The 18,694-nt window shown below is 27.9% G+C and overlaps 1 protein-coding gene across 2 annotated transcripts; it reads left to right on the forward strand.

Annotated features, from left to right (window-relative positions):
• Positions 1-3,074: 3,074 nt before the first annotated feature.
• On the forward strand, positions 3,075-15,436 carry LOC109819254 (pectin acetylesterase 9). 2 transcript variants are annotated; one of them, XM_029270575.2, is made up of 13 exons: positions 3,075-3,464; positions 3,599-3,681; positions 6,511-6,640; positions 11,351-11,430; positions 12,290-12,376; positions 12,518-12,642; positions 12,753-12,813; positions 13,851-13,907; positions 13,986-14,063; positions 14,165-14,270; positions 14,472-14,620; positions 14,962-15,072; positions 15,173-15,436. In XM_029270575.2, the coding sequence occupies exons 1-12, from the start codon at positions 3,338-3,340 to the stop codon at positions 15,064-15,066; spliced, it is 1,188 nt and encodes a 395-aa protein (XP_029126408.1). In that variant the 5' UTR covers positions 3,075-3,337; the 3' UTR covers positions 15,067-15,072; positions 15,173-15,436. The 2 variants fall into 2 exon arrangements, with proteins under 2 accessions (XP_029126408.1, XP_020240514.1); XM_020384925.3 differs by having other exon boundaries at positions 3,090-3,464; positions 15,168-15,436.
• The last annotated feature ends 3,258 nt before the right edge of the window (positions 15,437-18,694 follow it).

The following is an 18,694-nucleotide window of genomic DNA, read 5'->3' on the forward strand; positions in this document are numbered from 1 at the left end:
TTTCAGATTTTGCTAAAAAAAATTTGCCTCGAAGAAAATAACTTGATTAAAAAGGTTAACTTTTTATTTATTTATTTTTATTTTTTTTACGTTTTTAACATTGAAGCTTTAGATGGTAAAATGATTAAAATAATGTTTATATAGATAGAGGATAAATTAAATATTGTTTAAGTATATAATATTTATATGGCATGTGCTCCTTTAATGCATTCATGTTTGTTACATCATTTCATAATTCATTTATATAGATGGAGTTGGTTGGATCTAGGTTATACGAACATCTTGCTCCAGAACTTTAGATAATGATTAAGTAACGCTATAACTTTGAAAATTAAAGTTTTGTTAGAATAGGGATCTTCAAATAATTCAATAATTTTTTTTTTTAGTTTAAAATAATAGATATCAAGAAAAATGATTTATGTTTGGATGCATTTACCTAGAAAATAAGTTTGCTTTAAAAATTTAGTGTATTTGTTTTGTCACTTCTAGTTAAATTGAGAATTTGAAGCAAAATAAATTTTACCTTATACTAATAACCAAACATGACACACTCATACTCTTTTGTAATTACTTTAACAAAATTTCAAACTATTAAACAAAGAAAAATACTTAGGGTGTGTTTAGTTTCACTTTTACTTTTAATAAAAAATAAAAATTAAGACATAATTCACACACATTTTGTTAAAAGCAAAAATCAAAACACAAACATATTTTTTTGTCAACTCACCATTACTTGTGAACCACATCTAAGCGATGTCAACCCATTTTAAATTTTAATCCCGCACAAGTGGATAGTGGATTGCAATCAGGTTTGGTGACATATTTGTGTGTGTCAACTTATTATTTTTTTATCTATAAAATTTGAACAAGTGTAAATTACAGTTGGAACAGCAATTTGTTGATACTCCGTTCTTATTGTTTGTGATCCAAATATTACTCATGTATAGGGGTGGGCAAAATGAACTGAACTGAACTGAACTTATAAAAACTATACTAAACTTAAAAATAGTTCTCATGAACTGAACTAAACTAAATATTAGTTCAGACGAACTGAACTGAACTGTTTTTTATTCTATTAAACTGTATTGTACTGAACTATACTGAACTATAATATAAACTAAACTGAACTGCTCTACACCTTAATCTATTTTTGAACTGCACTATTTTTAAACTGAACTATTCATGAACTGCTTCTAAACTGTGCCTAAACCGTGCCACCAGTTTATGAACTGTTTATGAACTATACCAAAATCTGCTACTTTTACACACATGTCTTCCCCCAGAAGGAGATTCTCTGATTTCTCCTCTTACCCTTGCTCTCATCTCTTCATTATTTTCTGCAAGCTGTAAATATAATCACAAGAATTACATACCAGGAAGTAACCTATAAAAACAAATTAAAGAAACATATAGCTAAGGAATATCAGTTCATGCAATTAGTTAGAAAGCAGAATACCAGCTGTATACGAACTCATTTCTGAAATATTTGATCTTCATGAACAGTAATAAACTGGATAAATCGTTCCACTCTATCTAAGAAAACCTGCGACATATAAAGAAACCCACATTGCATCACTTATTGAAAACGAAGGAATTCCAGATTGATGAATTAAGTTATATTCAAAGCACAAAACAAGCAACTGAAGAAGTAAATAGGATTGCCGCTGAAGAAGTAAATAGGATTGCCGGAGTAGACTGCATCATGTCCAAGAACAAATTACAACCTTATAACACGCTAACAAATAAAAAAGATTATATAAATTAGTTTGATTACAGGAAGAAAAAAAGCAATAGCTGAACAAGGTTCCTAATAGGCAATAGCGTGCGTGCGTAACAAGAGTCCTTTTGGTGGAGTGGTGCTGGTGCAAAAAGAGGGGTGCGTAAGCGTAACAAGGTTCAGCTTCCTCGTGCGTGGTTTTATTTTTTAACGTGTAGTTAATTTTAGTTAACTAAACTATAATTTAAATAAGTTCAATTTTTTAAAACTGAATTAAAAAATAGTTTAGTTCAGTTTTATTTTAAATAGTTTTAGTTTTTTAATTTAAAATAATTCAGTTATTAATAGTTTTAGTTAAGTTAAGTTAATTTTGCCCAGCCCTAATCTAAGCAAGCCCTCAACCCCAACCCAACAGTTATGCACCGAGTCAGTTACACACAAGTTGGCCAACAAAATGGACCTACCATGATTAGCTCCCAGACTACAAAAGTCTACACCTCATCCTTTCTTTTTCTTGCCTCGTCTCTTCAAAGACCACACAGCTGTACAAGTCTACACTTAAAAAGTGGTTAATTACCCGAAATCCACAACTCACGCCACATTCCAAAACTTGCATTCACTAACCACTCCCAACACCCAAGTCATGTGATCATTGTGTTTTTTTAACAGTATTTATCCACTAAATATTACTGTATTAGGAAACTATTTTATATATTTTTGTTACATAAAAAAGTTGTGTACAAATTCTTGTTAAATGATGACATCAGTGAAACATCAATAATCCTAACACAATAAAGACGTCTAGCGAGACTAATTTTGCAGGTACTAGTTCAATGAAAGCAACAAAAAGTTAACCCTAACCATAGCTTGAAGATTCAATTACACCAAAAACCAAACCCCACGGCAGCAACATGGGTTGGTTGCCATCTTGGTCCATATTCTGTTACGTGGTGGGTCCATTACACACACTAGGAACCTGAAAAGCTTCCGTCCATTTCCTTCCTTCTCATCTACTAATTTCCCATTATTTATTTACTCAGTAAATTCCCCAATACGACAACGCGCACCTTAATTCCCTTCACGTCCACCTCGTCTCAATCTCCAACTCATTCCCCTCCTCTGTTACCACAACAGTCACCACAACGACGCCGTTCCGTAAGCTTCTAAAAACCGCAACTCCGAACTCCATTCACATTTCACAGACACAGATTCTCTCCACTTCCCAATCCTTTCTCCGTTTCCTTTTCCCTTTTCTAGCACTTTTATTCCGCGTGTGCGATATTTATTATAATAGTCACACTGATGGCGACGCCGATTAATCTTTATCCATTCCGTTTAAGCAATCAATGAGGCGTCCATTTCACTTACGTGGATTTCCAATCCCGGTTCTTCCCAAATCCAAACTATTAGTCTCCGCTTTGTTACGAAACTCTATCAATCCGAATCCATTGCGTTTTTCTTCGGTATTCCTCTCGTGCCTGAAAACCAAGTCCAGACAAAAGAGCAAAACAACGGAGTAGTTAGCGCGCGCTAATTCTAGATCTCGCTTTTTTAATTAACCTTTTCCTAAGAGAATCAGAATCCGAGAAAAGAACACGATTCCTTTCTTCTATTTGAAAGATGAACCTCGCCGTGGCGTTCGCATTCGTGTTTCTAACTACGGTGGCGCCATGGCGCGTTCGCTCGCAGGAACAGAGGCTTCTCGTGAACATGACGCTGGTTCCGAACGCTCGTGCTAGCCGTGCTCGTAAGTTCATTATTATTGTTATTATTTTTTTCTTCGTTTCATGATTAGTTAAGTAATTATTTTGTATTATTATCATTATTATTATTATTATTATTATTATCATTATCATTATTATTATTTATTAAAATTTGTAGTTTGTTTGGACGGAAGTTTACCGGCGTATCATTTGCACAGAGGATTTGGAGCTGGCCAAGACAACTGGCTTCTACAATTCGAGGTATGATGAACTTTCTCTTTCAAAATAAGATTGAAAAATAAATTAAAACATGGCCATGTGCATATAGTAATATATAATTATACATGATATATGATATATGATAGGTCATGTTATGTATGAGATGTTTGGATCTTGCGAGTGTTAAAAAATAGAGTGCAGAGTGTTGTCTTGTGGTAGCGTTTGAAAAAGTGGCGATAGTGTTTTCTTTTCTGGTTTTGGGGGAGAGGAGCGCGATGATTGCCTGATTGGTTTGGCTTCGAAACGCCACACGACAGTACTCTTTGTCGTCCGCCTAGAGTTTTGCGCGCGCAATGCTTTGGGTTTGGGGAACTGGAATCTGCTGTTTCACTACACAGTGCGGACGACATGATCTATGATGACGTGGTCGTTCTTTATCACCCTTTATCTCTACAAAATTTGATAATTTTAAATAATTTTTATTGATTTAATTGTTAAATTAAAGTTATTTATTATTTACATAAAAGTTTGAAAAAAATTATGAATAATACATATAATCAAATGTTTCTTTATTGTATCGATAAAAGTTATATATATTACGTTAATTTAATATGTAATAAAAATGGCAAATGATTTATGCTATCAATATACAGAGGCGGACTTAAGATTTTTAGTTAATGAGATAATTTATTTAAAAATAACTATTATTATATATGTAAAAATAAAATCATAACTATTACATGAAAAAAATATTTATTAGAAATGAAAAGTGAGTCAAAGAGGGACTAAAATATAAAACACAAGCTAATCAATAAAAATTTAACAAAATGATAAGAATGAAAAAATTTAAGCATTGAATTCATATTATAAATTTAGAGGGTCGAAAAAAAAAAATACTAATATAAAACATATACTTATGTTATTCTTAAAGTCAGGAAGTGTATTTGTACTCCTGAAATACACATAGCACCACCACTGTTAATATATGTGTTTTTCTTCTAATAATATTTATATTTTCATTAAATAATTAACAATTATTTTCTAGAATTTAACTAGTACAATTTTTACTTAAAAAGTTAATTACCATGTTATAAAACTAAAATATGAATTAATGTGGACACATTTAATTGATAGCTATCTTCTTAAGGTAAATAATTCAATATCAATTATTTATTTTAATAATATGTTTATTGAATAGAAATAATCTTACATGAGTTAGTTATAAATAAAGATGACAAATAAATTTGTATTTATAATTGTAGATAATATCTGAATTCATTTTAATTTTAATAAAAAATATTTAATTTATTAAATTGGGTACGATAATAGAGATGTGTATATATTTATCTGTTTTATACTCATATTTATTTTTAATTTTTAGAAACTTAATTTTTATTTAAAATTATTTAATATTTATGTAATTTTTATTTTATTTTAAATTTATGTCAAATTAAACTTAATTAATATAATTTTATAATTATTATTCTATATTAATTTTTAAAAATATTTTTCATAAAAATATGTAATTAATTTATAGACAAATATGATATGAATATGAGTATATTTAATATTTGATAGAGATAAAAATATGAACACAGATTCTATATCCATCAAATATAAAAACGAGGGTGAATATAAAATATAAAAATAAAAATGAGAATATTAAAATTCGTAGTGGCTCCATCGTATTATTGCCATCCTTACACTGGTGACGAAGTCTTTGTCCCTTCATCTTAAAATTCATTAAATATATAGAAAATGTTTAAGTCGGGACAATATTTATTGCCTTCTATCTCTTCTCTCTTCTTTCTTTCATTTCTCTATCTTTTCTCTTGTCTCTCTTCCTTCCCTATTCCCTCACTATCTGTTCTCCATCTTTATTTTTATTTTCTTTCCTTTCTTTTTTCTCCTACAAATCTTTCATCTTTATTAATATTGACTTAAAACTACCAATTTTAAAATTATTGAAATATTTAAATTATTTTAAAAAATTACATATTATTAAAGTTATTTAAATTATTAAATATTTAAAAATTGATCAATAACCATTTTTATAAAGTGAATATTAAAATTGAAAATTTATATAATATATATTTAAAAATCAATTTTGTGTATGGTAAAAATTAAAGTATTTATCTAAACAAATAATTTAAAAATTGAAAAACTTAAATTGATTTATTTGAACACATAATTTAATGAATCATGAAAATTAAATATAAATAATTTAAATATAAATAATTTTAAATTCTCTCAAATTTAAAAATTCTTCGTTTCAAACAGAATTTTATTACCTTATATGAAATTTTGATAGTTTTGTTTATTTATTTAGATTCAAATTTCACGAGATCACGTCCCAATAATTTATGGAATAGGAATGGGATGAAACTGAAAAATTGAAGAAGTATAAAATTGAAATTAATGTGTGTATATATATATATATATATATATATATATAATTGAAGTATAAAATTAAAATTAAATGTATTAATTTTAATTTTATGCTTCAAATTTTTCGATGTAGACCTATTCCAATTCATATATTATTAGGAGTGTTGTAATTAATGAAGCGTGACCAAAGGCAATAGGCATTCCACAGTCCATAAGCAATGTCTGTCTTTGGAAGCGTGGAGTTAAAGATAGACAGGATGACCCATGTAGTGTACTGTCGGAGAATAAAGTTTCATACAAAAACTTTGAATCCAAGCAAAGCAAGGGGAAATCTGAAATGATTGGATGAAATGACAAATTGGATAACATAGCAGCTAGTTGGTTCAGTTAGCTTGGAGGAGTCTAAATACCAATTGAAGAAATCCCCATGGTTCTACATTCATAAATCATTAATGATCACCATCAATTTATGGAACATGCCAGGGAGGTGGATGGTGCAACGACTTGACATCATGTTTGGAGAGAGCCAAAACTAGGAGGGGTTCTACACGTTATATGACCAAGTGGGAGGTTTTCTCTGGTATCTTAAGCAATAATGCTACCCTTAATCCAGGTAATTTAATCAACTTGTTTTTATTTTTCTTCTTTCGCATGAGAATTATTATAACTTGAATTTAAAGGTCCCTTCGTAATAATATAATATACAAATGGCTATAGTATTCAATAAAAAAAAAAGTTCTTGAAAAATGTTTCTTATATGAATATACTTTTTTTGAAAAATATTTTCATAGTGTGGATGTTTGTTTCATTGGTTTGATGGTATGTATGGGTAAATTTCTCATGAAATCTACATAAGGAAACATATACATCCTCGAAAGGACAGAGTGGTTAGTAACTTTTAATTTTTAAGTATAGCTTAGTTCATAACTTGTTGAAGCACTTTGCGTTACACATCTAGTTGGGTTCTGCTCCACCAGCTAGGGGAGGTTCCGTGAGTTGCAACGAAAGGTGCTCCACCAGGGCCCCAAAAAGGGGAAATGTATGTAGGAGGAATGGACAGTGGAGGATTGAATCGAATGATGCTCTCCACACAATACCAAGAGCTGGTGGACGCATTAGGCGCATGGTAACTACTGCATTTATATGAATTAGAGCAGAACAATTACGTGCCCTTAGGTGACTAATGAACACGGCACGCACGTAGTGTAGGTAGTGTGGGGTACTACTACTATTTAAACAGTTAGGCACGTTTGTTTCAAGGTTAAGATTTTATTTTTTGGTATATTTTGAAAATATGTTCGCATATATTCTAATATTTCTAAGTATATTCTTTAAAATTTAAAACTTATTTAAATAAAAAATAATTAAAAAGGAAAGTTATAAGTTTGCTACATAACAATTTCTTTAATTTTCGGGGGAGTATCACTTTCCCACCCACCTATTATGGGAATAAAAATTCTGTGTTTCATTTGATAATATAATTTTTTTTTGTTGAAAATAAAAGAAACATGAGAATCTTATTACATAATTTTTAATATTCTAAATATTCTTACTTTTCATATTCCTGAATAGAAGGTGACATGAAAAAAACACTCTTTTAATTTTAAATATTTTGGCTTTTTTTTTCCACATTATTTATTATTATTATTTTTTATTTTCAATCTGTCTTTGTTTTACCCATTTCATAATTTACAAAAATAAATGTGAGAAATATTATCTTAATTTTAAAAATTATTTGATTTGACTTTTTATTTTTGAAAAACTTTCTTGAATAGACTCAATAAAATAGAAAATTTATTCATAGTATGATTTTTAACATTAATTGATTACATTATTCATGTTATATTTTGATAATTATGAAAGCAAATAGAGTTGGTCTAGTGATACAAATTAGGATAATATGCACATAAGCATTTTAAATTTAAATTTTGGTGTTGTTATTGTAATTCTAATATATCAATTTTTTAATAATAATTAATGAATATTTTTATGCAATGTAGAAATACTTTTAAAGTCAATTAGAATTTTAAAACATGTCGAAAATTTATAAAATTTTAAAAATAAAGGATAATATACGTAAATCTTATGTACAATATTGAAAATGTCTGTTAAAAGATAAAAATATTTAAGATTATAAAATACACATAAATAATTAAAAATAAATAATAATAATAATAATAATAATACATGTCATTCTAAAAAATAATTAGAGGAAAATGCACTAGGAGATCAAGTCATTTTAAAAACATTTTAAATTAATATATAATTAAAGATAGACTGTTATCGATCATATCTACGTTTTCTCGTAAAGTATAGTATTTGTATCTTTTGAAATTTTATTTCAATTATTTAACAACTATACTGAATACATAATTGTTCTGGAGGAAACACACGCACAATTCGTTTTAAAATTGGAATCAATATAATGATAAACGATTAAATGTTATCACATCATCAAATAAAATTTATTCACTTGTTTTTTTGTGACAATATATTTTTGTGAGAAGAGTTCTCACCCTTTTGTTCTCTTGTTTATTAAATGAGAATGTATATGCATATCTATCTTTAAATTTTAGTGACTATTACATAAATAGTTGATAGTTTATTTTAAAAGGTTAAACTAGTGTTTCTTGTATTTTTGTATATCATATTTACTTATTTTGTGCATATCTTATTACATCAGATATGATATTCTTACACATACTCCTATATATGCTACATACCTTTTAATTCCCTTCCATCCTTTTTTTTATTACCTATAAAAAAATCCATTATTTTTTACTAATAAACAAAAAATATTAATAATTGGTAATTTTTTTGAGAGGTTAATAATTGGTCTTTAATTATCATACAGTAATTATCATTTTAATCAATTAGGTCTTTAAATTATTCTAATTACTTATCACGGCGTCAGCAGATGGCATTTAAAATATTTAAGTACTAGAATCATAAAAAAATTTAAAAAAATCAAGTACCGGTAGATGTAAGAAATGAGTGAGGAACAAGGGAGAGATGTAAGAAATAAGTAGAAAATTTTAATAGCGAAAAAATAGAGGAAACGAGAAATAAAAAGAAGTGGAGCCCAAATATAATAATTTTCTGAACGTGAAGAAATGGTAAAGAAATAGTGCACCATTTAATCGATTATACAATGTATTTTTTTTTTTCGTTCCTAGAGCATCCATCATCGATAGCAGTGACTTATCTCCCATCTATGTTAGAGGCACCTCAAATACTTAATCATACAATGTATTTAATCAAGTAGATGCAATTTTCATTTTGCTTTCATTTGTTTTACATAATTTAATCAATTATTTAATTTAAAATTGATTTTAATTTATATTTAATTATCTCTTTTTAATTTTTTTATTTCTCTTAAATCAAATACTTTTATTATCACTTTATTTGTGACTTTTTTTTTCCTTTTTACCAAACGAGCGTAAATTATTCAATTTCATACTCACTACCTCAGACTCGGGTAGAGGGCATTTTTTTCTACATTAGTAACATCATATGTGGTATTTAGGCGACACCAATTAGCTCTCTCACTCTACTTTTGGGTTGGTTTGAATTCGGGTAGAAATAAAAAAGGAATGAGTAGAAATAAGATAATAAAAATAACTTTAGAGATTTGTTTGATAAAAAATAAAGAAATAAAAAATTAAAAAATGATAAATCTTACTTATTTTATTTTATATATATACATTATTTACTTATTTCTTTTTAATTAAATAACTAAATTTTCATTTTATTTCCATTTATTTTAACTAAGTATTTCTTTGTTCACTATCAAATACAAGTTTGGTGTCGCAGTGGTCCTTAAAAACACAGCTGTCTTTCGAGTTTAAAATCTAGCGATTCATTGAAAAATAGGCAATCCAGTTGTACACAATGTAGCTCCACAGCAGCGTCATGTTCCTCCTGATTCCCTTTCACGGATTCTTGTCTCCTGGTTATTATTGTTCTTCCTTTTTTCACTTGGGAGTTGGAAGTGTTCAGTAGGAGTCCCATGAATTTTTTTTGACCTATATTCATTTATTTTTATAAAAAAGTATATCAATAAATTTAGTTTAAAATATTTTTAAAAACTAATATTATAATTTATTGAAATGTTTTTTTTAAATATAAATTATTTTAAGTTAAAATCCCACATATATTTATTTATTTATTTCTGATTTCATTTTCTTCGTCCCTACATCGTTTTCTCCTTCAATTCAGCTGTCGGTGGACAGTGGACATATCATGTTTCTAAAATGCTAATCTAAATTATTTGGCATGATATGAGCATCATGTGAACTAAGAAATCAGGTGCTCAGATCCGTTATCCTCTCTTGTTAATTTATGAAAAGTATGCAGAATGAAAAATAATTTTTTTTTACTGTAAACAGAACAAATAAAAAATAAATATTAATTATGTTTTATCAATAAAAAATTACAATAATAATAACAATGTGGACATTAAAACTAAGAAAAGTGAAAAAAAAAAGTTTTAGTCGTTAATTATCGGAATTACAGTTGATTCATATCGAAAAAGTTCATAGATTTATCTCATATATTTTTATTGATTAAAAATTATTAAAAATTACAAATCATGAAAAATTTATTAAATAAAATATGAGACTTATTAATATTTTATAATTTTTAATAAGATTTATCTAATAAAAGAGGATTTTCAAATATTACTAAATGAGAATATTTCTTTTATAATTATAAAAAATATGAATTTATTTTCAAATATTACTATTATTAATTATTTTTATATCTTTAATTTTATTATGAAGTATATTAATGAAACATTCATTCATTGCCAATAAGGTGTATGTATTTATTAATTATTAACAAAATATGAGTAACACTATTGGTTAAAAAAATTAGTCCTTGAATTTAACCAAAATCATTAAATATAAGTACTACAACTTAAATTATTTAATTTTGAGTATTTTTTTAAATCAACTTTAAATTATGATACTATCAATTAAAAATGTTTAGCTATTTTTTTTTATGTTGATAAATTAAAGTATTTATTTGTTGTATATTGGATGGATGGTAGTTGCATTTTAGTCGTATATAATTTTTTTTAATTTATTTAAATAATTTACTTTTGAAATCTTTGTCGTGACAGTAAAGTTTAAGCAATTAGAATACTAGTAACTTTTTTTTGGCGAATATAATGTATAGAAGGAAGTATATTTTTTAATCTTATTTTTCTCCCTTAGACTTTGTCTTTTTGAATGTCGCGGTATATATCTATATATATATATATATTTTTTTTTTCTTTCTTTTTTCTCATTAAGTTCTTGTGTTTGTCCGTGAATTGTATCAGATTTTTACAATTGGAACCGTGTGAAGCTGAGATATTGTGATGGAGCTTCATTTACCGGAGACGCTGTGTTCAGTAACAGGGTAATTTTTACAACGCCTCTCCCCAAACAAAGGAATTAAAAAAGATAGAAGGATGCATGATAAATCGTTGGCTATGAAATTAAGACATTCTGGTTGTCTTGTATACGTTCATCATAAATAGGCTAAATCATTCCTCTAACCCAAAATTACAGTAAAATCAGGAGGGTGGTTCAAGGCTTCAGGTAAAATCAGAACGAATACCGATTTTTAAAAGGAAAAACAAGAACTAAGTTTCATTACTTGAATTTTAAATAATTGATATTATATTTAACACTATAAGTAATTATTTTTAAGCTTTAGTATCTTTTTAATCTATATAAAATAATTAATTTTGATTTTAGTCTTTATAAATTTTTATTTTATTTTATTTTTAATTTTTAAACAATATAAAATCATTGTTTGTTAGGTTCTTGTTTATGGTGCCATGTGAAAACGTTACGCTGTTAATTTTTTTTCTTCTAGATTTTTAAATTAAATATTATTTATTTATCTTAAAATAAACGTTAATTTATAACTAAGAACAATGATTTTAATTTTTGAAAGGATAAAAGTTAAAGAAAAATTTCTAGAGATTAAAATTAAAATTTATTTATTTTATAATATATATATTTTTTAAATTAGCTTAATTAAAATTTATCACGTGAGGATTGAGTTTTTTTATCAATATATTCTTATACAATCAAAAGTTCTAACAAAAGTAGCTTTTGTTGAAAAAAAAAAATTCAAAGAAAAATTACAGTAAAATGAGGGTATTGGTTAATTTACTTTACGGGCTTTTAGTGTTTCATCAACATTGTCATGTGTCGAAACCAAGTTTGATACATAAAGTAACTCTTCCTGTTTGTGAGATGAACAATAGACAACAACACTTTATTTCAAAGGTCAGAAGATTTGGGAAGCCATTATTCGCGACCTTCTACCACAAGGTTTGGGAAAGGCACGAAAGGTATTGGATTCGCCTCCATGGACTATATATGGAGTTTGTTTTCATTTATTCTCTCAAGTTAAAATTAAACACAAGTTCAGGTCAACAAATTATATTATATGATGTAAACAAAATTTATAATACATGCTATTTCGTGTGTAGGCTTTACTTTCAGGTTGCTCAGCTGGAGGTTTAGCAACCTTTCACCATTGTGACGACTTTGCCAAGTATTTGCCAAAGAATGCTAGTGTTAAATGCTTGAGTGATGCCGGGTTTTTTCTTGACGAGTATGTTTAGTCTATCTTGATCTTTTCAACATAATCATAAATTGACAATATCCAGCTTTATTTCTTCAAAATCCAAGTATTAACGTTTCTTTTTATCTTCCCTTTTGCAGAAGAGACATTAGTTTAAACCACACTATGAGGTATTTCGTCAAAAGTCTAGTTCAATTGCAGGTAACTTCCAATAAATGCGTCATGCATACGTACTTGTCTTTTAAAAATAGCAAAGGCTAAAAATGGATATAGTGTGCTTTCGAAAAGAGAATTGAAATCATAAATGACTGGCGGGTATGTGCATTTAGATATCAGATTTTCATTTGATATAGATGATTATTAGACGGTACGCAACATATGAATTATTAAAAGTAAAAGCAAGTTGCACTCTTGAGAAATCAACATTAATGCCATGATTTCAACACAAATGCAACATATTTTCATGAAGTTTGTCAACTCAACTGTGTGAACTGTATTTGATGTCAAAGATACAGTGTCACCAAAAATAACTCGAAACAAATGAAGAAAGAGCTCCATGAAACTCGGAATTAACCTTTTGTGAAGATGTGAATGCCACCTAGGGGAAAGATAAACTATAAAATCATGATATAACACATGAACGAGATAGGGAACCCACCTAAAATGTTAAACGAAGTTGTGTAGTTGCTATATTTCTTCACTTTTACGATTTATAACTTTTAGTCAAACTTCATTCTCCTCGTCCCTTCATTTTCATATTTTTGAACTTGAAGCTTTAGTTAAGGAACCACTATTAAGATTTCTACTAATAATACACCTTGATGAATGGCTCCCTTTCGTAGTTGATATCACTTCCATAGAGTCCAACGTATTACATACTTTTCATAACACAGCTTGATTACTTCTATTAAATTCTAATTGAGTTTAGGGAGAGGGACAGGTTTATATCCCATATTTTATAGGCAGCAAATAGCAAAGCAAAGTAACTGGTTAGGTAAAGAAGTCTTGATGAAAATAAAATCTTAGTGCTCAAGATATTATTAACATTAGAAAATAATGATTAGATATTTCTTATTCATTGCTTGTAATTGTTCACAACAGTATCTTATAAAATAGAAAAAAGGAGTCCACATGTTTTTATTTTCTATGTTCAATATTCAATTTTAAAATTTCATAACAAAGAGAAAAGAGTGTGTAGCATTGAATGCGGTTTTACATGACAAAGTCTTGTGCAACAGGGGATAGAACAGAACCTGAATAGAAACTGTACCAGAGCACTGTACTTTCCAGACTTGGTATGATTCCCATGAACTTGCACCACTGGCTTAGGAAAAATTATACAAGATTTTGACGTTGGTCATGTTTTCATGCAGTGCTTCTTTCCACAATATGCATTGAGATACATATCAACACCATATTTTATCTTAAACTCTGCCTATGATGTATACCAAGTAATGTTTTTTTATTGCACATTTAGCTTCCTATATTGCATATTATCTTAAGTCACATAATTATCGAATTATGAGATGAATAAAACTTATAATGTCAACAGTTCCATCATATATTGGTGCCACCCTCTGCTGATATGCATGGTCACTGGAACCGTTGCAAGCTAAACCCTGCGGAATGCACACCTGCACAAATCAATACATTGCAAGGTTGCCATTTTAAGTTTTTTCTCAGCAGTTTATTGAATATCTTTCACCCATTCTATCTTTAAAGGTTTTAGTGTTTATAAACATGTTAGTATTTTGTGCAAGAAATATCCTTTAAGTAGTTTACGATTTTACTCCACACGTGTTGAAAACTGATCCTTCTTGATGTAAATAAAACTGATTTTGGTAATGCGCTTTATTCAGGTTTTAGGCTCCACATGCTTGCGGCTTTGAGACCGTTCTATATGAATTCAAGAATAGGGGGGATGTTCATAAATTCATGTTTTGCTCATTGCCAAAGTGAACTGCAAGAAACATGGTTTGGGGCTGATTCTCCAACAATAAACGAGAAGGTACCGATCTTACTCATTGACAGTGAGTCAGTGACAATGATGATAAACCTGTTTATACTTCACATTGTGTGAAGTTTTAAGTTTTAACTACTTTATCAGGCGAATTGTGCAACAAAGTAACTGAATCCTAATGATCGATTGTACTCCATGGGCATACTATATGAAAAGGAATTTACATATATAAGATCTTTGAAGTATGTGGCAATATTGTCATTTTGTTGTTTGACGTTTCATCCTCTGACCTAAATTTGTAGCATACACTTAAAAAGGAAGTGATCTTTGTACTTTCGGAACTGTGAAATTGTAGTCAACGATGTGTTAAACTACGTTATCTTTTACAGACTATTGCAGAAGCGGTTGGCGATTGGTATTTTAGTAGAGACAGAACCAAGAAAATAGACTGTGCATATCCGTGTGATGCAACTTGTCATAATCTTATTCCATAAGTTCAGGTAATGCCTTTTATAAAATTATGAACTAGTTCTCTTAGGTATCTTGGTGACCTTTTAGCTCCATTGTTTGTCTGACTCAATTTGAAATGTTGCAGGACAGTTAGAAGATTAAACTCAACATTTTTCCTCAAGCTTCTCTATTTCTCATAGAAAAGCTCTTATAGTTCTCTGAAAAGGGATTAAGAAGGATTTTACGTAGAAAGCCATACAAGTACACAGTGAAAGCTAGGTAGATACAAGATTCTTTGATAGGAAGAAAAGGTGATAAAGAAATCAATAGAGAAATGTGGTTTTAATGATTTCAATTATTTTTCATTCATTACAATATTTTTTTTTACTTAATAAAATTAATTGAATTTCCCTATCTTTTGTCTTATGTGTATGTGTGTCATATCTTGAACCTTGATACATGTTATCAGTCCCATCTATCTACCCTCTCCCTTTGTTGTTTTTATCCTCGTACTAGCATATCATAACTCAATAACAATGAATATCTACATGTAAATCGTAAGAAAAGGAGTGAAATTAAATTTGTATGAAGGAAGATATATTTTTCTTTACTTATTAAATTGTGAGAGTTATATGAAGTTTATAAAAGTAATCAAATTGTATATTAGGACATTAAATTTATACCAATTCATCATTTAATTTAAAAACTTATTAAATAAAAAAATTTAGAAATGAAAAATTTGTCCTCGCTTACTTTGGCTTAATACATTTGTTAGTTTTATTATTATTATTATTATTATTATTATTATTCTTATTTTTAAATAAGTTTTTAAAGTAAAAGATTTGTAATTGAATCCTTAATCTTTTCAAACTTTTGTAATCTCATGTCTTTGGGTCCTGGGGGTTAATGATATGTCATAAATGGTTAGCTTACACTTAAAGACTTAATTACAAAAATTGAAAAAGATTTAGAATTTAGTTAAAAAAAAAGTCAAATAATTTAATATGAAAAAATTTGTATAATAATTTTTTTTTAATTTTTTTTGAAATAAAAAATATATATTTTAAATAATTACATATAGATTAGTAAAACAAAACAAAAATAGTAAAATTATAACTCTTTCAAAAAAATTAGAGTTGTCAAAATTAGTTTGGTGGATAAGTGAGGCTAGAATTTTTATTTTGACGGTTAACAAAAGACTAATTTTTATTTTGATTTAATGGGCCAAATTAGATTGTAAAAAGGTTGACTAAAGAGTTAATTACCCTATCCAATTTAGGAAATTATAAATTTATGTAAAAAGAGAAATATAAAAATGCGTTTATTTGGCCAAATCTATCAAACCAGATAGGAAAAAATAGTGAATTATATGAAAATTGATTCAACTTGCTTTTCAAACTTTGATTTATTAGATTGATCCGAGTCAAGAGCTCCATTTTGACAATTTTATTAAAAATACTGTCTTTAAATGCCATATATTCCTTCTAATCAAATTCTAATTCTCTCTCTCTCTCTCTCTTATTTATATATATATATATATATATTAAGTGTGTGTTATTGTATAAGATGACTAAACAAAGAGAAACTTTGGAAGGAGATATATAGGGTGGGCAAATTACGCAACATGTCTTTTAATATTAAGTTTGTATTTAGAGATAATATATTTATACGTCCTTAAACTTTTTGAATTCACTTAAATAAATCTCTAAAAAATTAATAATTAGCTCTTTAATCTTTTCTATTTTTTTGTAAATAGATTTGTCGGGCCAGGAGTGAATAAAAATATTCTATCAAAATTAATAGTTCCTATACAAATTACTAATCCTAAGACCTAATTATAAAAATTAGAAAATTTAAAGACATAATTACATTTTTTTATAGTTTAGATATTTGTTTGAAAGAATTCCAGAGAAAAGGGCTACAATGTAAAAATAAAAAAAATGTTTTTCTTTTTCTTAAAAAAAATATAAAAAACATGAATCCTAAAAATAAAAAATATTGAATTAAATTATAACTTTAATAATGTGTATAATTTCAATTTTATTATTAAATAATTATTATAATTTAAGTTATTTAGTTATTAACAATTAATACGGAATTATAATAATTACAAAAATATATCCTGAATAATGATTATAATAACAATTAAAATTAGTAGAAAATAAAAAATTAACGTTATATTTCTCAAAGAGAAATACGTAAACGAGGAAAGTGTTTGGTCGGAGAGTCAAACCAAGAGTATAAATACAACTCTTTCGTGTGAGGTGTGACCACTGTCTATGTTCTGATTTTGTTTTTCTGTTTTTCCCCTAACGATGCTTCTGCGAATTTCTTCATGGTGCTTCTCACCCGATTCTTCTGCTCATTTCACACCATTATTTTGAGGGCGATAGAGGATTCCATTTTGTCGTGTGAATCGATACCGTTTTCGATTTCTTTTAACTAATCTTTTAGTAACATAGCATTACTTCTTGATTTCGGAATTTTAAAAAGTATAAATTTCTTGCATATCTTTTTCAAGACACGTTCACTCTTTTACGACAAGAACAAGAAAGATGGATAAAAAAGAAGAAAGAAAATCAAGAAACAGCTTCGTACACGGTTGCTGCATCATGGCTTCTTCATTCGGATAAGGGGTTCACAGCTTTTTGGGGTTTTGGAAAGGTGCGTGGCAGATGCTATATTCGAAGGAAAGGTTGATCTTCATAACGATGCGTGACATTCTGTGATCCCAAGAAAAGTTTGATGCCGTTTGTGGGTGATGTCACTGCATTTGCATTTCTTTGCATTCTTATGTCCTTTCTGCCATATTTATTATAATTCAAATTTCAAAATTAAAAGTAATTGTCTGTTTTGCATCATTTTTTCCAGCCATCACCCATGACGATACACTGATTTGAAAAGTTCTCACCAATGAACAAGATGCAAAATACATTCCTTATTGGTAATTTTAAATTAGTACATTAGCCCCCTCTTCTCTTAAAAACAAAAAATAATGATCCATTTGTTGGATCTCAAACTAAATGTAACTGTAATAAATCTAAAATACTCGAGAAGTATAATCACAATAACAAGATCGATCTCGTTGCTTAATTTTTTTTTCTTTATTAAAATTAATATTTCGTCTTGGTACGTTCATCTCTGATGTAAATCTTGTGTTTCTTGTTGTAATAATACTCTGTAACGAAGTTATACTGTGGTAAGGAGTTGTGGAATGGAGGGTACTAGAGTGTAGTAGCACTGGTACGTGAGGTTTGGAATGTTCTGCTTCTTCATCACTACTGAATAAGCTTCTTCTAACAAATATACAAAATCTCAGTTCAGCAAAACAAAGTACGGCTACAAGGGGAGTTATTTCTTACATTCTTACACTAGGCACAAGACTGCAATTTCTCAAGGAAAACAATATCCGGGAAAAATCCATTTTGGAAACTGAATTTAGAAAGTAAAATTTTATTAATTTCTGAAACTAAATAATTATCAAATAAATATTTAAAATATTAAATTTTTTAAATTTAACCACTTAATGTTATTTTCATCTATAAATATATATTAATATTAACAATTTAATTACACATTTAATTGAATTTTAGATCAATATAACTAATAATTTAACTTGCGCATTATACATGTATGTTTATTATATATATATAATTAAATTCTATAATACAT

Source organism: Cajanus cajan, chromosome 7 (assembly GCF_000230855.2).
Source record: "Cajanus cajan strain Asha chromosome 7, NIPB_CcT2T_4, whole genome shotgun sequence".
NCBI classification, from domain to species: Eukaryota; Viridiplantae; Streptophyta; class Magnoliopsida; order Fabales; family Fabaceae; genus Cajanus; species Cajanus cajan.